This window comes from Schistocerca cancellata, chromosome 1, assembly GCF_023864275.1.
Source record: "Schistocerca cancellata isolate TAMUIC-IGC-003103 chromosome 1, iqSchCanc2.1, whole genome shotgun sequence".
Lineage (NCBI taxonomy): Eukaryota > Metazoa > Arthropoda > Insecta > Orthoptera > Acrididae > Schistocerca > Schistocerca cancellata.
The window spans coordinates 219,447,715-219,474,360 of record NC_064626.1 but is presented as its reverse complement, the minus strand read 5'-3'; the positions used below and the strand labels follow the sequence as shown (position 1 = coordinate 219,474,360).

At 37.5% G+C, this 26,646-nt stretch overlaps 1 protein-coding gene across 2 annotated transcripts in view; it reads left to right on the top strand.

The window, feature by feature from the left end:
* LOC126169332 (spastin) overlaps positions 1-26,646 on the top strand; it is a 487,567-nt gene that overhangs the window by 443,924 nt on the left and 16,997 nt on the right. For both annotated transcript variants that reach the window (XM_049920634.1, XM_049920633.1), the window contains 3 exons: positions 10,926-11,092; positions 13,619-13,810; positions 17,482-17,739. In XM_049920634.1, coding sequence (XP_049776591.1) covers positions 10,926-11,092; positions 13,619-13,810; positions 17,482-17,739 — 617 coding nt within the window. The remainder of the gene's footprint in view (positions 1-10,925; positions 11,093-13,618; positions 13,811-17,481; positions 17,740-26,646) is intronic.

Genomic DNA, 26,646 nt, shown 5'->3' with positions numbered 1-26,646 from the left:
CCCCCCCTCCATACAAGGCAGTGTCGCTGCTCCTTCTACTCTTGTAGGTGACACACAAATAATGTAGACGTAGCTGTGTTGACTAAGCAGAAGGAAGGAGAGGGCACTGCACAGTGTTGCATGATAAGCAGAGTTATTGATTATGGTGGAACAGAGAGGAAAAAAAAAAGAACATAGTCAAACTAGCATACATCCAAATACCGTAAAACTGGGTAACCAAATATCATAAACTATATGAATGTAATAAATCTAAATAAAAGAAACAAGTTGTACAGCAGATATAGTGAACTGAAAAGGGTGAATGGCGGGACAATATTATCAATATTGAGATATGGAAAAGTACAAATAGAGAGAGAATGTAGTCAAACTGTATTCAAGGAAAAGTAAAGATTCGCTAAAACAAGGTAAACAGAAGACTCAAAACTTACATATTAGGGATGGTATATCCACCATTGTTTTGCCCCTCTCATTTCTTTCTTTCTCCTCTACATCACAGCTTTGAATTTTACCATTCTATTTCTCTTCCTCTAACCTATCTACCTCTTCTATATCTCTTTCACCCCATTCTATCGTCTTATGTCTCTGCTCGATGAGAATAATTCACAAGCTGCAAGAACATAATGAGAAAATTCCCAACTAGCAATAGGACTGACATTCATAAAAGAAAAATATGTTTAATTTCATACACATAGTCATTACTATTATTATTATTATTATTATTATTATTATTGATTGATTGATTGATTGATTGTTATAATTATTTTTTTAATTGTTATAATTACCATTGTACTACTGTTATAATCTCTATTTTTTATCTCTTATTTTTTTTTTCTTTAACATTAATACTGTATAACACGTTATAAGTCCTTAATGTTCTGTAGAAACTATTATTCGTTCAATTTGAGTATGCCTGGTTAGGTGTAAGAGAGGGCCTGAAGGCCCTAATCTTGCCAGGTAAAATAAATGCATAAATAAAATAAAATAAATAAATAAAATAAATAAAAGAAAGTAAGGGCATTTGAAAGAAGGGAATCATCTAATGGTAAAAACTAGACTCTGAAAGGTGGAGCACAGTTGTAATGTTCTAAATATATAAAATATATGTAAGTAGATTGCTGTACCAGTCCGCCACCATGTATAATGTTGGCATTAATTTCAAAGTGACAGATGCACCACACATTAATTTTAACATGAGTACCCAAGATATCATACTTCATCTCTTTTCTGGATTTAAGCTGTTACATAGTCTTGGTCATATGGAATATGACCATGCCAGTTATTTATAACTTTGTCCTCCCTGTGTACTGACAGATTATCTGATGAAGCCCTACCTGGGCAAAAAGCATAATAAATAAAGTACAAATCTGCAACACACGACTGTTTTTACAATCAGCTTATAAGAAGGTTGTTGTACCAATCTGTCACCATGGAACAGAATAGTCTTTATGCTTAAATATAGGCTTTGGCAAGTGTTCTTTCATCAGTAATTGGAGAAGAAAGGAAAGGGAAAGATTTTTCAATATTTATACTTTCCTCCATGTTAAGTTCACTTGGGCAATATATTCCTCCACTGCATTATATAATGCAGACATTTTATCTTTCACTTTATAGCATCTCCTGATTTCTCTATACCTACATCTAGAGCTACTCTTCGCAAGCCACCTTATCGTATGGTGGAGAGTACTTTGTGTACCGCTTCTGCAGGTAGTTTTTTCTGTTTCGCCACTCTCCCATCAAAGGATGTAGAGTTGCAGAACAGGAAACGTCAAGTGAGATGACCAGGTTAAAAAAAGATATTCACAAATTGACTTGGCATCATCACAATGGTAAGATGTGTTGCAACAAGGCTGTCCGTGAATTAACTTACCATAATGTTTGTCTTCCAAATTCCCATTCAGCTGGTCCTGTTATGAGTGAATGTGCTATTCTTTAATGAACATTAAATTTGAAAATAGTGAGCTTGGTTCAACGTTGCCACATTGTGTGGTCAGTTGTGATAGATACAACCAGTCAGAATAATCATAAACATGCATTCTATTGTTCATTGGTTCATTTTGTCACCTTGAATCTATCACCAGATAATTCTTCTCAATTGATAATACCACATGCAGACTTGATTGAGCATTGAAACACACTCTTAAAAGGAATATGGCAAACTGTTAATTTTTAGTCCTCAAGTTAGTTGTTAGATAGCATTAATTTAAGTAACAAAATCTTTGAATAGGTATTGGCTAGTTCAGATATGGTAGGCACCCAATGTTGATAGTGAATAAGCTGAAATGCATATCTAAGGTACAGAGAGAAAACTGCTAATCTAAAATATCACATTGCTATTCATAATGTGCAGCTTAAAATAAAGCAAAGAAATAGATATTTGGGAAATGTTTTTCTTTTTTAATTGGATTGGGGTGAGTAGATTTGGCTGATGTTGAATCCACAGCTTGTTATTTAATAGTCATCACTTCGTTGATGTAGCTAGCTGTGCTAGCTGGAGCTCTATTCAGCATGAGAGTGTAAAAACTCATGTTAAGTATAGCATCAGAGTTGTGTCTGGGAGAAATTATAATTTTGATTGAGTGCCCGTATCACACTCCTTGGAGAAGTCTGCTGCACGTACCATGCCATTCAGATGGCACTGGATGTAGACTTTGATTGACTTTTTAACCTGCAAAAGCAAGCTTTGCTTTCAGAACATTGTAGTTGTACTGAATTGTCCAGTCACCATAATCTTCCAAACTTTATTAAAATTCATAACTCAGGCTTTAATTTATTTCACAGGTACCCAAACTTCCATTTTGCTGCAGTCCTTTACCAATTCGTAGTCATTATGCACACAGTTTTGGTGTGTCAGTTAGTATGCAGTGTTCTGATAAATACATGTCCATCACAGATTTATGTGCTAGTATCCTTATTCATAACTGACCACTGTCTATCATTCTTTCTCTCAGGTCAGGAAAAATATTTCCTGTACATTTTATAAATTTCCCTAGCATTAATAATTTTATGTGAATGGCTTAACTTCTGAACTACTGGTTATGCTACTACTAAATGAAACACTTGAAAATGTTGCATTAGTTAGTTGGTGACATGGGTGCCAGGTGAATACGACAGAGCTATGTTTAATACTTCAAGATCGGATTACCAAGGAGTGTCCCTTCTTGGCAAATCCAGGATGTTTATTTGTGTGTTTACTAGACGTATATAAGCATGTTTGTTTTGTGTGTCTCTATGTTTGGGTTAAATTTTTTTGTTTACCCTACATGTTTACTTCAATTTGCCAAACCTAAACACACCACTTACTAATGTTTCTGAAGGCTGCGGAAACATTCCCTGACTCTTTAACTTAATTATCTAATGCGGGTTTTGTGTTGATGCTTTTCGTGAAAAAGCTGATTCAAATCATGGTGGTGCAAGAAATAGTGATCAGCTGTCTTCTGCAAACAAGGCGTGAAGAGATGGTGGTGACGAGTCAGTCCTTAATCGCTTAACTGTGAACCAACATCTTGGATTCAGTCCTAAACTTGTCAACTGTCTGTTATTGATTGAGAGTACAAGACTCTTCTGGTGATCAGTTATCTTTTAGAGGGGGCATAAAGCCTGGCTGTCCTTTCAGTTTTGCTAGAGAACTGTGTGATGAGAATAGCTTTTTCCCCCTCTTCCAGTCATTATTAGACTTGTCTATAACAGCATAGAGTAAAGCTAAACTGTAAAAGAACTTCTCATGTGTGCTGCGTGTAGGTCATTCTTTTTATAGCTGTGTCAGGGGACTTGAACTTCTTTATATGGTTGTTCAAAAGTAACTGTGACATTCACTTTTTTAATACCATGTAGGGAGGCAGAGTGAATCTTTAGTTGGATAACAGTTACTTGACCATTAAGGGTTTAATTTTCAATGGGATTCCAGCAGAACTGGAAAATCTGAAAGACAAATCTCAGATTTTAAAATTGAGAGGGAGAATTAATGTCCTATACATACCTTCAGAAAGTAACTGACGGTCATGTGGTTGCTGCCCTCATTCTTACACAGCCATGTTGTGGCATCTCCAGTGCTCAGTCAGTAACTGTATAAGACAATGTTTCTGTCTTGCAACAGCGAGATCGACTTCAACATCACAATAGTCATGTTCCACACTATGTTCAGCTGCATCTTATTAAAACACATTTTCATCTATATAGTGTCATTGTTGTTATTAGGCTATCCCAAATCTGTTAGTCTTCGTGATCATAGAGGTGTCATTGAATGCCATTTTATATCCATTTTCAAATGCATGTTTACCTACCACAAATTTCTCTGGGTAGCTTAGTTGCAGGCACCTCTGCTGTCGTGAAGTCTAATATTTTCGTGGATAACATAATTAAAGAAGCTATAGAGACAAAAACTATGAAAGCTGCAAATCACTTTCATTCTTAATAGTGCTGAACGCACTGTGGAACGTGACCATATTGAGATTAAAGCTGGTGCAGCACATGAGTGAGGGAAACATTGCCTTATGTGTTGGTGAATTGAGTCCTGGTGATGTCATAGCCAGTCCCACAGCAATCGGCCAAAAGCTCTTGGATGTGTAACCAGTTGATGTGTCTGGAAGACCGAGGAGATTTTATTCACTTGTTGTCTTCTTAAAAAGGATCTACACTGAGGTGAGAAAAGTCATGGGGATAGCAATATGTGCATATACAGATAATGGTAGTATCACGTAAAAAAAGTAATAAAAGAGCAGTGCATTGGTGGAACTGTTGTTTACACTCGGGTGCCTCATGTGAAAGGATTTGTGACGTGATCATGACTGCGCAACAGGAATTAATAGATTTTGAACACAAAATGGTAGCTGGAGCTTGATGCATGGGACATTTCATTTCTGATATTTAGGGAATTCAACATTCCAAGATCAACAGTGTGACGAGTGTGCCGAGAATACCAAATTTCAGGCATTACGTCTCACCATGGACAGTGCAGTGGCTGACGGCCTTCACTTGTGACAGAGAGCAACAGCATTTGTGTAGAGTTGTCAGTGCTAATAGACAAGCAAAACTGCATGAAATAACTGCAGAAATGAATGTGGTGCATACAGTGAATGTATCAGTTATGACAGTGTGATGAAATTTGGCATTAATGGGCTATGGCAGCAGATAACCCAACGCGGGTGCCTTTGCTAACGGCATGACATTGCCTCTCCGGTTTCTGTGACCATATCGGATGGACCCTAGATGACTGGAAAATTGTGGCCTAGGGTTGGACGAGTCCAGATTTCATTTAGTAAGAGCTGATAGGTTTAGTGTGTGGTGCAGACCTCATGAAGCCAAGGACATAAGTTGTCAACAGGGCAGTGTGAAAGCTGGTGGTGTGGTATGGTCTTTTTGTTTACATCAAATAGACTGCGTCCTTTGGCCTAATTGACCCGATCATTGACTGTAAATGTTTATGTTCAGCTAGTTGTTCCCAAACAACAATGGAATTTTTAAGGACAACAATGCATCATGTCACTGGGCCACAACTGCTTGCGATTGATTTGAAAGACATTCTGGACAATTTGGGCGAATGAGTTGACCATCCAGATCGCCTAAAATGAATTCTATCAAACATTTATGAGACACAATCGAGAGACCAGTTCATACACAAAATCCTGCACCAGCAACACTTTTACAATTATGGACAGCTATAGACGAAGCAAGCCTCATTATTTCTGCAGCAGACCGCCAACAACATCTACATCTACATCTACATTTATACTCCGCAAGCCACCCAACGGTGTGTGGCGGAGGGCACTTTATGTGCCACTGTCATTACCTCCCTTTCCTGTTCCAGTCGCGTATGGTTCGCGGGAAGAACGACTGTCTGAAAGCCTCTGTGCGTGCTCTAATCTCTCTAATTTTACATTCGTGATCTCCTCGGGAGGTATAAGTAGGGGGAAGCAATATATTCGATACCTCATCCAGAAACGCACCCTCTCGAAACCTGGCGAGCAAGCTACACCGCGATGCAGAGCGCCTCTCTTGCAGAGTCTGCCACTTGAGTTTGTTAAACATCTCCGTAACGCTATCACGGTTACCAAATAACCCTGTGACGAAACGCGCCGCTCTTCTTTGGATCTTCTCTATCTCCTCCGTCAACCCGATCTGGTGCGGATCCCACACTGATGAGCAATACTCAAGTATAGGTCGAACGAGTGTTTTGTAAGCCACCTCCTTTGTTGATGGACTACATTTTCTAAGGACTCTCCCAATGAATCTCAACCTGGTACCCGCCTTACCAACAATTAATTTTATATGATCATTCCACTTCAAATCGTTCCGCACGCATACTCCCAGATATTTTACAGAAGTAACTGCTACCAGTGTTTGTTCCGCTATCATATAATCATACAATAAAGGATCCTTCTTTCTATGTATTCTCAATACATTACATTTGTCTATGTTAAGGGTCAGTTGCCACTCCCTGCACCAAGTGCCTATCCGCTGCAGATCTTCCTGCATTTCACTACAATTTTCTAATCCTGCAACTTCTCTGTATACTACAGCATCATCCGCGAAAAGCCGCATGGAACTTCCGACACTATCTACTAGGTCATTTATATATATTGTGAAAAGCAATGGTCCCATAACACTCCCCTGTGGCACGCCAGAGGTTACTTTAACGTCTGTAGACGTCTCTCCGTTGATAACAACATGCTGTGTTCTGTTTGCTAAAAACTCTTCAATCCAGCCACACAGCTGGTCTGATATTCCGTAGGCTCTTACTTTGTTTATCAGGCGACAGTGCGGAACTGTATCGAACGCCTTCCGGAAGTCAAGAAAAATAGCATCTACCTGGGAGCCTGTATCTAATATTTTCTGGGTCTCATGAACAAATAGAGCGAGTTGGGTCTCACACGATCGCTGTTTCCGTGTGTTGAATTGTTGCCATGTTGAGCTGCTGCACTACACTGGGCAAAACAAGGTCCGACACTATGTTAGGGGCTGTTCCGTGACTTTTGTCACCTCAGTGTACAATCAGAAAAATGTGTGTCTAATAATGCATCTTTGGAATACATCAAATATAACCTTCCTGTAATTTAGACAAGGGCTAAGTATTGGAAAATGAAATCTGATCCCTTAATTTTGCGGAAAGGTATACTAAGGAATGTATATTGAAGGGAAGCTGGCAGACATGGAAGATCAAAACACAAGAAGGCAGCAATAGGAAATTTGTCGAAACATGAACTCGGGAATTGGTAATGCAAAAAAATTGAGTTGTGGTTCATTGTCTGATTCCAAAAAGAGACTCACAATAAGTATACATAATTCCATCTAGTGTTTCAAGCTTCAACAATGTCAGCTTATTTAGAATAAGTGAAATTATTGTATTGTTCTGGCATTTTGTTCCTGTTAGCAACAAAGGTGAAATAGTAGTATTTCATTGCAGTCTTCCCTGCACCACCACCCCCACCCCCGTACCTCCCACCAGCAAAGAAAAATAAAAAATCCAAATGTGAATTTGATTTGGAATGTGGTGATTATTCTCATTCTGTTACTATGAGCTGTTATTTGTTCAGTTAATTCAGACGCTAAAGGAATTCTCTTGAAGATGAAAAATGTTTCTGCCACAAACAGTGACTGCCCCCTTCAGGAACCTATTAGTGTTTGAAGAGGACATCTGCATTATCTTGCACCACTTGCGAATTTTTGGGACTGGCTTTCCCCAAAGATACAGGGTAGTTATAATTAAACTTTTCCTATTTAATACTTTATAATATGGAAAATAATTACCGTACATGTACCAAACTTGGTAGCATTAATGTGCAGATTATGATTTGCATGATTTCCAAGCGCCACAGCGTCACCGTCAAGTTCCAACTATGGCCACCAGGTGCCGTGATCAGTCATTGTGATTCTAAGTTTCACACATCTGACCAGTTGCAGTGCACTTGTTGACATGTCAACATGAGCTTGGACAAAAGAAGCGGGGCATTATTGGTGAAGCTCTATTATCAAAACGACAGTAATGCTGCAGATGCAATTCGAGAGTATTGTCAAGGATTACAGAAGGGTCCTCTTTCTCCACCCTCTGTGTGAAACATGATGAAGTAGTTCGAATCAAATGGAGAATTGGGCTTCGCTCTGGGAAGAGGCTGACTACCAGTTGCACCACAGGTGGTTGATGAAATCGCTGTTGCTATGGCACACAATGCTGTGTGCAATTCCCGATTGTCAGACAATGAATATACTGTGTCACACCAGTTGAACATCCTGTGGTACACTGAATGGAAGGTGCTTCAAACCATTCTCAAATGGTATCCGTACAAGATCCATATCATACAGCAGATTGCAACACACAACGCACAATGATGTGTTGACTTCACTCTCCGCATTCTCGCAAGGATTGAAGTTGACGACTATCCTATGAACAGACAGAGCTAATTTTTCTCTGACAGGTGAGGCGGAACACACAGACTTGCTGAGTTTGGGTATCCTCACCTCCAGTCACTGTGCATGGAGATACTCTGTATGGTGAACATGTCACCGTATGTTGTGACTTCACGTTCACGTTCAACATTAACCCATTCTTTTTTTAACAGGTTGGTGCTCAAGGACCACAGATGTGCAGTGTGACTGGCCAGTGTTACTGTGATGTGCTTCACCAGCGTGTCATACCCACCCTACAGGAGACAGACACATTGAGCTCAACAGTTTTCATGCAGGTTGGGACCCCATAGCACATCGCTCGTGAAGTTCACTTTTGAAAAAGATTGAATTATTGGCCGATCGTTTCCAAATACGGCTAGCACGATCACGTGATCTCTCTCCCTGTGATTTCTGGGTGGGGCTACCTGAAGGACAGGTTTTACCAGGGGAACATTCACACATGTACTGATCTGAAACTGAGCATATCAAGAGGGGTAGCCAGCATATCTACGGACAATGTTTCCTTCTGCTGTGAGGAATGCAATCTTGCACTTTCCGACTCTTCTGGACACTGATGGGTGCCATATTGTGCTCCATTTTTTAGCAGGAGTGGTACCGGTATTTAATAGTATGAGCACCATAGTAGCAGATTAAAAGTGTTTCAATTGAATTGATTCTGCCTTATTTCTCTTCCTCATGTCCTCGACATTGATGCTACCAAGTTTGGTACTTGTATGGTAATTATTTTCTGCATGATAATGTGTTAAATAGGGAAAGTTTAATTGTAATCACCTGGTATTATGCACATTACCAATATCTCAGAAAGATAACACACACTCAACAGATACTTGATTTTTATTTGTACTGCCTAAATTTGTTGTTCACCATTGTGCTTGGTGTTTTAATTTAGCTATGGCAATATAACTTGGAGACCTATGACTGGATCTTTTCAAGAAATGCTTGCTAAACATTGGTGAAAGAAACAGAAAGTACAGGCAATGCAATGATACACTCATCCTACAGATAGACCACAATTACTTGGAGAGGGTAGGAGTAAAATAGCAGATTGAGATGCTGAAACATGACTATCAAAGCTTTTCATAAGAATAGATGAGAAACGACTGAACACTGTATTATCTGGTGCAGTTATTTGTGTTAGGTGGTTGTTAATCTTATGCAAACAAATATTGTTAAGCAGCTTTGGATACTGTAATAGCACAATATAGGTACGCTACTATTGTTTATAATTGAGTTTGTATGGTAACTCTCTGCCTTTGAAGTGCATATAATGTTAGGAAGTGGAAGGGAACAAAATTTAAAGAACACATCATAGGACTACAGTTATAAAAAAGGGCATTTGTGGATAAATTTTGCTGCTGTCTGAACTGTAAACAGAGCAGAGGATGGGAAAAGGTGAAAGTAGCTATCTAAACTTGAACACTGAGCAAGTGGAATGATTGCCTTCACATATTGGGCTTAATTCAAAAGCTGTGAACAGCTATTTTTTTGTGCCAGACTGAGGCAATATGTGGGAGCCACATCACTTGCTCCTTGTGACTACTGTTACAATAAAATGAGTGGTTCCAACACCTCCTATGAGGTACCTCAGGTAAAGTTAAAAATTGGTCACCATCTACATACTTGCAAATTGCAATTATGTTAACATTAGCGACACTCAACTTGCTGTTTGTGAGGTTTGGTTGATACATCATCATGGTCATGGCAAATTTGTTAGAGCAATTGAAACACTTCACCTTGTAGTCAGTCTATCCAGAATTTTACCAAGCTTGATATCCTCTTTGATGAGAAAACGAATAATAATGCTTTGTGCAACAGGTGGCTGCACTTTGTACTCGTTTTTTTCTTTTCTTTTAAGAAACATTTGCTAGAGAATGAAACTAATGCTTGCCAGTTCCATATTTATCACATACCCACGTCTGATGCATATCTACAGTGAGCACCCCCACACCATTATTGGCTCTTTCCATATCCATAGCATGCAGTTCTGGTCTAAATTCGAATGATATTTGTATGCTGTTACTTTGTTTATCATATCTTTGTAGCAAAATGTGCTTTCAGTGAAAATAAGATTTTGTGTTGACAATTTTTGTGTTAAAGATTTGTGTAAATGACTTATTGAATTGGGTTAACTGAAGTAGAATTAAAATGAGGTAAGACAGCAACAGTTCCAATGCTACAAGCTTCTCACCACCACTCTTCTTTTTCTGGTTATCTGTTTTTAAGTCAATGAGTAATTACTGGTATTTAGATTGTCATCTTCAAAAGTCTGATGGATGTTACCCCAGCCCCCTCCAACTTCAGTTTTATTGAGATTTGATTTGTTGCTAGCTGCTATTTTGCACCTAAATCATTAAAAATGGGTGTATTGAATGAGTTTTGAAATCGATGATTTTGTCATTCATATTTTTATAGTAATTTTATTTTGTATTTGTTTTATATTCAAGTTAACAATTTATAATGAAAGACAAGAGGAAGAAATGAAGTAATAGATATTGCTACTCAAGAAAGCTTACACTGTGTTACAGCTCTTGGGCGGAAGCTCACCATACCTGCACGGAGGACAATTGGGTCTTCGGCTAGTAAGAGTCAGACGTTACCCAGAAGTATGGGGTCACGTTCACAGACATCATTAGGTTCATCAAGACCTGGGAAGCCTCAATCCACACCACCTGTTGTCAAAAGACAACTTTCAGTAAGTATACAAATTAAAGAAATAAATTGCTTTATATTCCGTTGAATTTGGTTCTTAATTGTGACTTTATGTTGTATGGCCAACAGCAAAGTGAAACATTGTGGATCAGCTTTTTTTCTGTCTATGCTATGCTGATAACTGTGACCAGTTATTTATTTACATGTATGATGGATTATAATTGTGGTCTTCTGCTGAGATGTGGAATGACTCAGTCAGTTTAAAACTATAACTACAACTATAACAAATGGAAATTGAAATTCTTCTATAGTGTACGAGGAGTTGTCAGGCAGAAACAATTTCAGTTTGTGTTGTTAGTTATATGCCAGATCGGGACTCAGAACCAGGAGGACAGAGATGTCAGTGGTCTGGGCAATGTGCTTAGATGGCTCAGTTCTTAGAGCACAGGTCTATAAAAGGCATGTGTTTGAGTTTGAGCTCTGATCTGGATATCTGCCAGGACTTTTATTACAGCTTGCAGTCTGCTACAGAGTGAAACCTTCATTTTGGTGAAACCAGTAGATACATCTGATGTGTCTTTCAGCAGTGCAATAGCTGCTTCACTTGTGCAAGTATCAATTGTGCCTCACCTTGTTTGAATATATTTATACAAATTTTGCTTTCATGAAAATGCTTACCATAATATACGGGAAGATTTTCTTCAACATCAGCACCTGGGCTTCAGAGGACACAGATTCTTAATCAGTGTGCACCACAAGTGGTGTAGAAATTGTAACTTTGAATTGATTAACATGGCACTGCAGTCGATCATTCAAAAAGTGCGTTTTAATGGCTTCATAAAGGAAGCGAACATTCAAACAACCTATCTGATACAGTCAGTTGACTATTGTCACATCTTAAGCAGATGTCTACAAGATGATTGTGGGTGATCACCACATAACATTCTTACAGTCTGTTTTTGAGCAACAAAGTCTTCTTTCTTAAATATAAGTTACCCGAGAACATTATTCCGTACGACATTATCGAATGAAAATATGCATAACATTTCAACTTACTGATTTCTCTCTTCCCAAGCTTTGCAGTGAGCAAATGTGGTTGAACTAAGTTTCCACTGTATTTATTATATCCTCTCCAAGTGCTGCACTTCTCATTGCTGTAGTACTCCTAGATGTGCAGAATTGAATATGTTGATGACTGGGTGTTGTGTGATGTCCTTAGGTTAGTTAGATTTAAGTAGTTCTAAGTTCTAGGGGACTGATGACCATAGATGTTAAGTCCCATAGTGCTCAGAGCCATTTGAACCATTTGAATTGAATACGTCGTGTGTTTTTGAAGCTAAGGGCGAGACGATTCACAAAAAAACCACCAGTGAAGATCTTTGTATACCATTTCTTCTGTTTCTTTATGTAGCCTTGGATTGATTACAACAGTAGTGTCATCTGTAAAAAGAACTAATTCTGCTTGTTGTATGTTAGACAATAGATCATTTACATACATGAGGAACAATAGTGTAACTGAGATTGAGCCTTGGGAGCTCCATACGTGATAGCTCCCCATTCAGAATTATGTCCCCAGAGTATATTGGTTGTATTATTAAATACAACCTTCTGCATTCTTTTTGTTGGATATAACATTACCCATCTGTTGGCTGTATCATCAGTCCCATAATACACTGATTTGTATACGAGAATAGTGTGATTTGCTCAGTCATATGCCTTATGCAGTCACACAAAATACCAACTGGTTCTATTTTATTATTTAATTCTTGTAAAATTTAGTAGTGTACTTGTAAATGACATTCTCAGTAGTGCAGCTGTATTGAAATAATAAATCACCTTCTCAAAAGTTTTGGAGAATATCAGCAAAGACATCTCTTTTATGACATTTCTTAATCTTTCCAGATGTGTGTTGTGTTTTTTTTATACAAATATATGTAACCATTTTCAATAAATACTAGGAACATTTGGCTTTTTATGGACTAAAATAAATAATTTTGAAATCTTCACTGTTGTAATAAATCAACTAATAATTTAATAATTACCATGCGAAATAACAATATTAACATTCAGTTATAAAGTAGAATATAACTAACCAACAACTTCCGTGAATTCTGGTGGTCTCAGACTGCTGTGCACTGCTACATTCACTTGTTCGTATTTTTACAGTGATGCTCAACAGTTGGGAGTGCTTGTGCATGATGAAACGATTGAACATTCACAGATTGTATATGACATTTCCATTGAGGAAAAATATTTCTGTTGCAGCTAAATATTAATGTACACAATTGTAGCCAGAGGGTCTGAACGTGTTAAAGAGGAGTTTAACACTGGCATATTTAAGTCTTTCTAGAAAAATGCCTTTAGTTCATGATGCACAACGTATCTCAGATAAGACTTAACTTATTATATGGGAACAAATCTTTAGTATTGTATTGGAAACACCATAAAAACTAAATGAGCTTTTATCTTTGAGACAATGTATAATTTTCTTAATTTCAGTAAAAGAAGTTGGTGTTACATTCATATGATTGAATTTTATGAGGATGTTCTTTCATTGTTTGAAATATAGGGTCCAAGTAGCTCTCCAGTGCGACGATATAGTGGAAGTGGTAGTGGCCCATCAGGTGGAAAGAGCACTCCATCACGTAAAACACCACCCCAATCCCTGAAGGGTGTTGACCCTAAATTAGCACAGATAGTGCTTGATGAAATTTTAGAAGGTGGTACATCCGTCCAGTGGGAAGATATTGCTGGTCAAGAGGTAAGACAAATGTTCTGAACCAAAATTTCCTTTTTTTAAAAATTATGTACCGGTACATAAGAAATTGTGTCTTCAGGAAGTGTGTCTTTTATCTTTTTTTTTTATTGACGAGTTGTTTTGTTGGATGTTTAAATTGTGATAAAGAATGATGATTAAAAATTTCAGTCAAACTTTTGTAGCCTGAATTTTTTTCTTTGTGTCTCATTTCTTTTTTTCTTTCTTTTTTTGTAATTTTAGTATGTTGGAAATTGTTTTGTTATAAAAAAACAATGTAAACTGTAATTTTTCAACCCTTTTGAATTTAAACCAATTTCTGAATGTGTGATAGAAACATCTCGGGGAAAGAATTAATCCAGGAGGTGTCCTGAAAAGATGATCCCCTATCACTTTAGGCAATGCAGTTTGTTCTGCAGATTCTAATGAGCCCAAATCTACATGCAGAAGTGATTCTGGGCATTCTGAAAACCCCATCAAAATTCGGACCCAAAAAGGAATCCCTTCTTGGAACTCTGAACACACATTCCTTTTTAAAAACTGGAAAAAGAAAACAACTGTCAAAAGCTTTAGATGAACAAACAATATCTGTTTTGCCATTACAGGAAATACTGTTCCCAGATGACAATACTGTGGAATACAAGAATCATCACATCTTTAAAGGTAAACTAGTAAATAGTTACCAACAATGTGTTCCACATCTAGGAATGGCATTTGCCATAAGTTGTTAAATGATGGACTCAGTGACAAATTTTTATCCTCTGTCAGAGAGACTGGCACTTCTATTATATCAGTGTGGAAACAAAAATTACATGCTGATTAACTGCCATGCTCCCATAAATAAAGACAATAAAAAGAATCCAGATAAAGTGGAATATTTTTGGGAAACCTTACAAACTGAAGTATCCAAAATCCCAAATGAAAACGGAAAAATATTATTTGGAGAGTTTAAAGCTCAAATCAGGAAAGGGAAAGAATTTTGAAAAGTTGTGAGGCTACCCAGCACACAAAAGAACCAACAGAAATAGTGAACTTAAAACTGACATCCACATATTCCAGTAAGTTCCCCAGGAAAGAAAAAAAGCTTGGAGATCACCAGATACAGATTTAGGAGAGCTGCAAATTGATCATGGTAGAATTTCAAATAGGAACATTAAAGAAATGGTGTACATCAAGGGGAAGAAAGGAGAAAATATTGAAACTGACTACTACTTGACGACAGTTAAGTTAAAATTGATACCCAAATGCAAGTATAGGAGCCAGAGAAATAAAATATTTAAAACTGACAAAAAGAAATTACGTATTTTCCATGACAAATTAAACAACTTCCAAACTATAGATGGGAAATATGACAGTGCCAGAATAATAGATGCTGCCATGTAAAAACCCCAATGGAAAAGAACAAGAAACATGGGTGGTAGACTGAAGACTGTAAAGATAGAGAGCATGGAAAAGACGGCATTCCATAAAGAAATAAGTTCATTATTTGGAATTCATAAACCAAAGCAATCAAATGACAAAGATTTGGGATCTGCTAAGAGAAATTTTGAAAATTATCTTCTACATGATATTCAGGGCAACTTAAAAAGAAAAACAACACAAGAAATTTTAAAAACTAAATTAGTGAAGTATGGATTGTTAAGACTTATCTTAAAAAAAAAGAAAGAAAGCAGCTAACTTGGCATTAATAATACAGAAAACTGCGGATTATTAGCTGAGAAGATTAAGAAACTCCTCTATTGCAAGAAACCATTGATACCTTTTGACAAAATAGAATCTGAAAATGTTTTTTCTAAATTCAAAACCACCAGATAATACAGAAATTCAGAATATAATTAAAGCACTGAAAAGTAACAAGGCTTCTGGAAACGATTCAGTTGTAATGGAAATAGGCCGGCCGAAGTGGCCGTGCGGTTAAAGGCGCTGCAGTCTGGAACCGCAAGGCCGCTACGGTCGCAGGTTCGAATCCTGCCTCGGGCATGGATGTTTGTGATGTCCTTAGGTTACTTAGGTTTAACTAGTTCTAAGTTCTAGGGGACTAATGACCTCAGCAGTTGAGTCCCATAGTGCTCAGAGCCATTTAGTTGTAATGGAAATGTGAAAAAATGTCAGCGATTACATGATTTTAAGTTTTTCAAAGATTAGGGAAACTGAGAATATTCCAGAAGAATGAAAAAATGCAGTCTTACTTCCTTTACACAAGAAAGGAAATACGCTAGATGTAGACACTTACGGAGGAACCTCTTTAGTGGCTGTTGCATATAAAATCTTCTCCAAGACCCATCAAATCATTTGGAAGAGCAATCATGCAATCAGCTCAGTGTATAACAAGGGAGGGCTAGAAAGGATCAGTCTTGCATGGAATGAATTATGGATTTGAAAGTGATTGTAAGGAATTATTGTCAAAGAAACAAAAATCTTTTCATAACCTTGGTAGACTTCAAGAAAGCCTAAGACTGTGTAGGCAAAGAGACATTCTATACGTTGGAAGAATTTGGTAAAGACAGAGGAACTGTGGAGATAGTTAAAGAAACATTGACAAAAACAAAAGTGTAAAATAAAATTCCTTGGGAAAATTTGAAACAAAAACTGGTGTAAAGCAAGCTGAGGCCTCTCATCATTGTTATTCAATTATGTTTTGGAAAAGGTAATAAGGGAATGGAATCTTAAGACATAAGTAAAAAGTAATTCAGAAAATCAAATTGGGATCCAGTAACTTAAATGTCAAACTCAACTTCCAACCTTTGCCGGTGATTTAGCAATATTTTCCAAAAACTGTGATAGCAACTCGGCAAATAAACCATTTTGAAAGAAATGGCAGAACTTTAATTCCTAAGCACCAGATATGGTAGAATCAACAGAGTGAATATTTTTATGTATTTAGGGGAAATAATGCAGACAAATGGTCTAGGTAAAGAAGCAAACAGAAACAGTGTCCAGAAAATGGAAATGTCTCATCAATTAGCAAAGGACATTACAATAAAAAAATCACTCTTAGTAAAACAAAAATCTAACCCTACGACACTGCCTTTATGCAGTGGAATGTTCAGTCCTCAGCAAAAAGGGAGAAACCTAGGAGTTGGAGAAAAAGGAAATACGTGGTCCGAGCAAAGTTTGCAGTATGTGAATGAGAAGAAGTAGTGAAGAAACCTACTCTCACTATCTGCTGCTGTCGGGGGAAAAAGGAGAATTTCATTTGATGATATTTCGGTTCAAATGAACCCGGAAAGGTAGTTACAAAAGCAGCAATTCTAGAGAGTCCAAGTTTCTCAAAAAAGGATTAGGAAGTTAAGGTATCTCCAGAAAAAGCTCAGAAAGCACATCAGGGTATGGACAGATGAAAGCAGAAAAGAACACAAGAGAGAGAATGAAGAAATACTGGAAAGATGGAAATTACTTCACAAAGTCCCTAGATGGCCAAAAGTGAAGAAGAAGAAGAAGAAGAAGAAGAAGAAGGAGAAGAAGAGAAGAAGAAGAAGAATGTTAAATAGGCATTTTGTATGTCTTCATTGCATACTTTGCTCTTGTCAATACTTTGTGTTTTTCTCAGCAGAGAGTAAAATATATTTCTGGATTGAGACAGTTTACAGTCATATTTTTGCTCAATAAATTGCATGTGGCAAGTTTATATTATCATAGATTTTCAAAATAACACTTTTTTTCTGCATTGTCAACAGGTGGCAAAGCAGGCTTTGCAAGAAATGGTCATTCTTCCCTCATTGAGGCCAGAATTGTTCACTGGACTGCGCACTCCAGCTCGAGGTCTGTTGTTATTTGGGCCTCCAGGCAATGGGAAAACACTTCTAGCTCGAGCTGTTGCCAATGAATGCAGTGCAACATTTTTCAGCATCAGTGCTGCAAGCCTCACTTCTAAATACGTTGGAGAAGGAGAAAAGCTAGTGCGAGCCTTGTTTGCTGTAGCAAGAGAGCTTCAGGTATAAAGATCAAAATATTCCTGCTTCAGATTAAATTACAAAATGTAATGCTGTATTTTGATACTTCTGTGACACTGTTTTATATATAAGACTGTCGGTTCTGGAATTAGGTTAACTACTTAATACTTATCATGAATCTATTGTTGGGCTGTTGTACACTTTGAAGTGAGCTTTATCAGAAGTTACAAAAAATTCAGTGGTACTCACTGTACTTGAGAAGTACTCAGTGAAAGATCAACTTAAAATTAACTTAGAATTCCACCTTCTTTAGAATTTGAAGATTATTGTACATAATTTCTTTCTCTAACTGTGCCTAGCTCTTTTCTTTACCCATTATCGACAAATATGAATGCAGTTGTTTACTAAATTGCTTGTTACAATCTGTTGGACTCACCCTGATAATGAACAGTGTGGATGCTATTCACATTATCAGTTCATTCTCCCTCATACACCAGACTGTTTGATGTTTTGCTGTGCAGGCTTAAGGATATTTAGCAATGATCTCATGGTTTATGGTAGGCGTATCATTTGCTTAACTTCTCCCAGCAGGTAACACTGCAGTTTCACCGTTGTGTTAATATTAGAATACAAATAAGAGCTCCAAACTGAATGGTACTTAGTATTTAAGTTTTAAATATTTGTGTAGAAATCTATTAAACGGAATCACTATTGTCTCTCAAAACTTTATCCTCTCCAACATTGTTTTGTTACTGGTCAATTTGCAACAGAAATTCTTTTATAATACTATATTAAATACCTTTTTCAAAGCTCTTTGCAGCACTTACTTCAGACATAGACTTCTAGCTCAGTTCATTAGCTAATGGGAGATCTTTGTCACCGTTCGATTTGTTGGTCATATTGAAGTTGTACAAGCCAAAATATGCATGATGCTGTGGTCTATCAATTAATTCACAACTGATTATGTAGTTATTACCACAGAACAATTCCAAAGTGGTACCACAATGGACATCTCATAGAGACTTTCCAAAAAGTCCCCTTGATGAATGTGGAAAGTGGTAGCATCTGCCATCGTTAAACCAAAATAAGTCTTCCAGAATACCAAAATTGTTGGGAACTTGGAGTAAAGCAGTAGGTAATTTTAAATATGATAGTATTTAATGATGTCAAAAAATGTAGTTTATTAAAGGCTACACAAAATACTAAGTAAGTCAATAATCGTCCTAATATAGCAAATGTAGAAATGCTGTGTGCTTTGAACAATAAATTCACTTTGTGTGAAAAACCACTATCATCATCATCATCATCATCATCATCATCACCACCACGACCACCACCACCACCACCACCTTTTCTAGTGCAGTACCAGTAAATAGATGGTCAGTTAGAAAGGCCATCACATTTTAAAAATGTTTTAAACAGCTATATCTTATCTGCCAGTCCAGATTTCTAGGAAATTCAACAGTGGGAAATAGTATCAACAAAAAAGATGTACTTTTATAATGAAGCCACTGAACATGATTATTTGAATAACACACAGAACAGCTTTCAGCAGTGCTTGACTGCATTTGTGCTTTTTGGTACAATTTTGTAGACAAGAACTGCCTTTAACCTGCAGTAATTCCCCCCCCCCCCCAAAAGTTTTTAGTTTGTATTGCCAGATTTAAATAATCTATGATTTGCACTTCTTCCTTTCTTTTCTAAAGTATTTTAAGATTTTGGTATGTTCTAATAGAATATGTTGTTGTTGAATAGACAAAACTCCACCAACATCCCAGGATTATGAAGTAGAAAGTCACCACTGTGTAAAGATTTTCCACTTTTGTTTCATAGCAAGGATTCAGTTGATATAACCACTTCAATATGTTGAGATATAACTGCTTTGATTCTAGTATTAATTTTGGTGTTCGGTGATCTGTCTCAGTAATCACATAACCAAATGATATGAGTTTTCTGTTTGTAAATGCTAAGAGGCTCTTTGGAAGCCTGTACTCATAATTGTGAATTTTTGGCTTCTACTTTTCTACTGTTAGATGATAGTTTCTCGTGTGTAGTACGAGCACATTTTTATAATTTACTGACAAGCCTGCTCCAATAATCTGACACTTAAATGATGCGGAGACAGACTCTTGAGAATATTGGCAACGTTACTTGTATGGCACATAATCCTGCTTTCGGTTGCCATGACCCCATGAGTTTCAGCAAAGATTGCTGTTGACTCTCTAAAGGAAATAAACAGCCACCTGGCTAATGGGTCAGCAGTTCGTATATTGTTACTGAAACCTCCCTATGCTGATTATTTTTCTTTATTTATTTTTATTCATCCAAGGATTATTTCACAATGATACATGAATTGTGTTGGTAATACAATAACAATCAATAGCTCTAAACATAAACAGAATACATGAATTTTCTCTAAAGGATAGGTAGTTGGCTGTGGCCTTGATGAAGGAACCACTGAAGTGATTTAGGAGGGCAATGGAATACCCAAATCAGGATGGCCGGACAGAGCAAACCTCGTCCTCCTGAATATGAGGTCATTATCTTAACAGCTGCAGTGCTACATGTGATTGGTCTCTATTATGCAATTGCCACATGTGATTGGTCTCTATTATATGATGTTCTTTGATTTACAAACAGTTTACTTCAGATGACTTGTAATGTAAAACATAGTTGCTGTCCATCTGAAAAACTGAGTCTGTCCCCCCCCACCCCCCACCCCAATCCTCCCTTCATAATTAGTGAGATGAGATGTTGAAGTCAGGAGAATGACAAGACATTACTGACATGGACTTCAGAACGTAACGTGATTTTCTTGTAACTGCAGTAAACGGTGATCATGTATTGAAATGTAACAAGGTGTTGCAATTAACCCTTTCATTATTATCCACTACTCTGATTCCTCAAAGTAATCTTTAACTGTGTAGTACGCACTACTTACTAATAAAGTTTTAGTTGCCTTTTTCAACAGATTTAGTTTAGCAATCAGTTTCATTTCCACAGACAGTCAATTACAGAATTTTATTACGTGTTAGAAAATGCTGTTGTGAGTCTTCAGTATGTTTGTCTTGGTAAATGTAAGCCCAAACTCTCTCGTCTTCCATGGTCATGTGTAGAACTGTTACTGAAATACTTATACTGTAGTGTGATTAAAATTACTTGATAGTTGACATCTCTCACTTACTGCTACAGTGTTGCCACATCCACTGCTGGCAACTGCTTGGTTACAGGTGGAGCATTGTTAGAAGCGGCCACCAAGGTATAGGAGCTGCTCTGTCGACAGCTGACTTTAAGTGACCAATGACTAAACTGTGGCAGACGATGTGTTTTAAAGCTACGAAATTAAACTCGTGTCCTATCCTAACCACAACTTTGTGATGTGTGGTGTATCTGTGAGAATATGGCAATCAAAAGTCTACAGCGCAACTAAAATCATGATTGCTGTGTTTACACCATTTAAGGCTAAACTCTACAAGCAAATGCAAAACACAAAAATTTTATAATATATTCATTTGCATAGCCATCTCCCACAGCAGTAAAATAACTGTACTTTCTCAATGTCATTTGGTTACCTGAAACTATATCCACACTGGCTACACAGGATGCCACGTTATTAACTGATGAGCGCTCATGGTTGACATTTGGTTGCAGATTATAGGTGACACAAGCAGATTCCAAATGAAAAAAAAAATGATAAGAAGAAAAATAAGAGAAAATAAAGTCAATATGAGGATGAAAATGATGTGGGAAAGTATTAGAAATGAAATAAAATAAAATAAAATAAATATTTATGTCAGTTGATTGAAGAAAAATAATAATCAAAGTCTTTCAATTAATTAAAATTAAAAAAAAATAAAAATCCACTGACTCTGACAAGATTCAAACCTATGACCTTACACAAGCCAGGTTTAAATGCTCTTAAATAGGCTATGCCATAACTCTTCAGAAAGTAATTGTAGAATTCAAAAATTTAACTTCACGCAATGTCTTGCGAAGCTCGTCTAACATATGCTGACCTCTGTGATCACAATAACTGTATATGTGATGCCGAATCACATAATGTGTGGAAGGGTCCAGTAGTGTTTGGTTAGTGCTGTGTATGACGTCTTTGTATTTTGTTAGCTTTGTGTGTGTGTGTGTGTGTGTGTGTGTGTGTGTGTGTGTGTGTGTGTTGTGAAATAAGAAATATATTGGTCAGACCAAGAGTATTTGGGATCCAAAAACATTAAGAAAAAGGCCGGAATAGAAATCTGAAGTGAACTGACTAATTGTTGTGGCAGTTTGGCAACAGCAAGTTGTTCAGATGTGTAGTTGAGCACTCTCATTGGAAGAAACCAGCTACAACACGTGAAGTGTCAATTATCAAGTAATTTTAATCAAAGTAGAGTAATGTTTTAAAAAAAGATGTTACTTACCAAACGGGAAAGCGCTGGTAGATAGACACAATGAAAACCACACAAACACACACACAAATATCAAGCTTTTGCAACCAATGGTTGCTTCATCAGGAAAGAGGGAAGGAGAGGGAAAGACGAAATGATGTGGGTTTTAAGGGAGAGGGTAAGGAGTCATTCCAATCCCGGGAGCAGAAAGACTTACCTTAGGGGGGAAAAAAGGACAGGTATACACTCGCGCGCGCGCACACACACATATCCATCCGCACATATACAGACACAAGCAGACATTTGTAAAGGCAAAGAGTTTGGGCAGAGATGTCAGTCGAGGCGGAAGTACAGAGGCAAAGATGTTGTTGAATGACAGGTGAGGTATGAGCGGCGGCCACTTGAAATTAGCGGAGGTTGAGGCCTGGTGGGTAATGAGAAGAGAGGATATATTGAAGGGCAAGTTCCCATCTCCGGAGTTCTGACAGGTTGGTGTTAGTGGGAAGTATCCAGATAACTCGGGCGGTGTAACACTGTGCCAAGATGTGCTGGCTGTGCACCAAGGCATGTTTAGCCACAGGGTGATCCTCATTACCAACAAACACTGTCTGCCTGTGTCCATTCATGCGAATGGACAGTTTGTTGCTGGTCATTCCCACATAGAAAGCTTCACAGTATAGGCAGGTCAGTTGGTAAATCACGTGGGTGCTTTCACACGTGGCTCTGCCTTTGATCGTGTACACCTTCTGGGTTACAGGACTGGAGTAGGTGGTGGTGGTGGTGGTGGTGGTGGTGGTGGTGGTGGTGGTGGGGGAGGGGGGGTGCATGGGACAGGTTTTACGCCGGGGGTGGTTACAAGGGTAGGAGCCAGAGGGTAGGGAAGGTGGTTTGGGGATTTCATAATGTTTTCCTTGATATGCATCACACTTTGGTAGATACATTCACTTGGTACAGTAAATATGCCCTGTTTTTTAAAACAGTTCTGGAGTCCACCCAAGATCATCCTGCAGACATTTATTTAAGGATCTAGGGATATTCACAGTAGCTTCTCAGTATATATACTCTATTATGAAATTTGTTATTAACAACCAAACCCAATTCAAAAGTAATAGCAGTGTGCATAACTACAATACTAGGAGAAAGGATGATCTTCACTATTCAAGATTAAATCTAACTTTGGCACAGAAAGGGGTGAATTATACTGGCACTAAAGTCTTTGGTCACTTACCAAATAGTATCAAAAGTCTGACAGATAACCAACAAGTATTTAAGAAGAAATTAAAAGAATTTCTGAATGACAACTCCTTCTACTCCATAGAGGAATTTTTAGATATAAATTAAAAAAAATAATCAAAAAATAAAATAAAAATAAAAAAAAACACAAAAAATGAAAAAGTTGTTATATTAACTTAAGTATGTTGTTAAATTAATTTAATTATGTCATGTATTGGAAAATTTGACACGTTCCACATCATTACGAAATATCGTATTCATGATCCATGGAACTTGTTAATCTAATCTAATGAGCCTGACTACTACTTAGAATTGTCATTCTTACGGCCATGTCTTGTTGTTTAAAAACTGTATACATGTTTTGCGCCTTCAGTTCCCAGAAAAGAAACCCTTAGCTAAGAAGTGAGTATACATAATAATAGTACATCACAACAAGACAATGGCTGCTATGAACTGATGATTAAACCCGGAGAGCATAATGTGCTAATGGGATATTTTCTGCCAGTATCTTTGTGTGTTCATTCCATGTTAACCAACAATCAGTATTCATCCTTAAAAACTTTGTGCTTGTTATGCAGTCTAGACTTATCCTATATGCTTACTGCAGCAGTTGTTTTCCCTCTTTACGTTGATGTGCTTACTGTTTGTTTTCCTTGTGTTCAGAGTTAATTTATTATGTACTACCCAGTCATAAACATACTTGCAGATTTGTATTTTCTAATTTTTTGGTGTTTTATCAGTGACTATGATGTTGCTGTCATCAGCAAAGAGAACTTTTTCTCCGTACTTATACTGTCTGGAAAGTCATTGGTATACGTTGAGAACAGAATTGGACCCAATACACTATTCTGAGGAACACTGATGTTTGTCTTTCTTGCTTGACAGTTGCTTTACTAAAAATTTAACATCAGTAGATATGTGAACTATCTCTATCGTGTGCATCCTGTTGTTTAGATAAGAGTGAAACCACTTGGTCTTTATTCCTCCTACACCTAGTGCTTCTGGCTTCTTAAGCAGTATGTATAGGTAAACGGTGTCAAGAACCTTGGGCAAGTCTAAGAATGTGCTTGTAACACAGTCTTTCTTGTCAAGAACTTGAAGAGCAACTCCTGTAAACTCTATAATGACCGATATTGTACCTCCCCACAACAGAAATCAAACTGTACTTCATTAAAAAGGTTATATTTATTAATGCAACTCATTAGTCTGTCATTTATGATGGACTCAATTATTTTTGAGAATGAAGACAGTTGTGAAACTGACCTTTAATCCTCAATATTTTCTGCACTGCCTTTATTTAGTAAAGGCACAACTTGTGCATGCTTTAGATACTATGGAAAAATAACTGAAGTGAATGGCACAATTATTATGTTTGTTAATGACGGCTTGTATGCTGTCTGTGCACCCTTTCAGAATAGACTGGAACCTCATCTATGCCTGCTGACTTCTTATTTTTTTGTGACAAATAAATAAAAACACCTATTTTTTTATTTTTGTATGTCTTGCTGAACCCAAGCTCTTTTGTGGGGAAACATTATAATTGCACTCACTATGTAATAGATTGTGGGCACTACATGTGTTTCTGGAAGATTTTGCTGCAACTTCTCCACAATACAAGAGAGAGGCATTTACAAAATTAGCTAATTCCTGAGAATTTCCTGTTGTTATGCTCCCATATTTGATTTCTATGTTATTATATATCTGTCTATCTTTTTCCAACTTATCATTTTATGACATCCCAAACTTCTTCGGTTTTATTTTCTGGAATATATATTATTTTATCATTAAATGATTTTTTTGCAGCAAGGTGCACCGTCATCTATATGTTTATACCTGTGATAGTAATTTAGGAACTTTGAAGTGGTGTGTTGCTGGGATGACTTTCTAATACCAGTAGCTACCCATTTACTTTCCTTTCTTGCTGCTGCTGTAGATGGTGACTATTTTTGAAAAGTCCCTTCAAAAATTATTTTAAACCATGTGTAGTATTTAAAGGACTTAGCATCTACGTTGTTTCCCTACACACTTCATCCAAGTTTTGATTTGCCAGTACCCTAGAAAAAGTATGAATTTTCCATTCTCAGAACATCCATTTTTAGGCCTGCATTCTGCTAGTTCTACAAAGCCCTTTTTGGCTTTGTTATGTGACAGTACTGAGCAGAAAAGCTAATTTATATTATAAATGCTTTACCATTTTCCATGCCAGTATCTGTAAGTAAATTATCTAAAATTGATGGTGAATTTTTTGATACCCTTGTAGCAGTGTTTATCATTTGTGCCACACCAAAAGTGTTTGAAATGTTTAGAAACTTATTATTCATTTCACACTCAACACCTTTGTTAATTTTCATGTTCCCACATACTATTATGTTAGTTTTGGAAGCTGAGACTTTTCCAGGACTTCAGTTAATTTGTTACAAAAATTGTGTACATTACCTCAGCTGCAAATCCAAAATGTTGATCGATACTAATTGTTACCAGATCATCTCTAGCACTAAAATATGTGCCACCTCTGATATAAATAAGTCATACCCCACACTTAAAGGTAGTTCTACAACATTCATATGATGATAGCACTATATGCTGCAATTCGTTATGTCTTCACAATGCTCTGCCACAGTGCTCACGGTTCTTTTGTGAATTAATGCTTGGCGCTCACACTACCCCAAGTTCTTGCAGCCCATTATTCCTTCCCAGGCCACATTTCCTTCACCGCTCCCACCCCATCCTAACTCCTTCCCCACTCCACCTCCTTCCCCTCTCTGTGTTCTGATTTATGTTGACCTCGCTATTGACCCTGTATTCCTTGCAATTTTGTTCCTCCTGCCTATTCTCTTTCATCTTTTTTGGCGTTTTGGTCCCCCTTTGGGGTTTGACTCCCACTTCTAAATGTTCTGTAATTAGTGTCAGCCATTTGTGGAAGAACTCTATCCCTAGCATCTATGGCATGGATTCCTTCCCTACCCCCCTTCCATCCCCACTGTAGCTCCCCACCACCGCTCTAGGTCCCCAGCACATGTAGCCAGTCTGTGTGGTGGAGCTGTTATGTACCCATATGACTAAGCACCCTGACAACACAGGAATTGCACTACTGATACCTGAGCTGTTTCCTCCCCATGTATGCTAAGGAGTGGGTGCTTGTCATTCTGAAGCATTGGAACTCCCAGCAATGGCCACCATGCCAGACAGTCGTTTCTATGGCTTGCTGGTGCCCATGGGGGAACCCCTGATCAGAGAAGGTAGTGTTAGGGCAGATGCTTGGCACATGAAGTGTATCACACTGCAAAAATCTGGCTGTTCCCAAATGGCTGGCTCTTTGATGGTAACATATCAT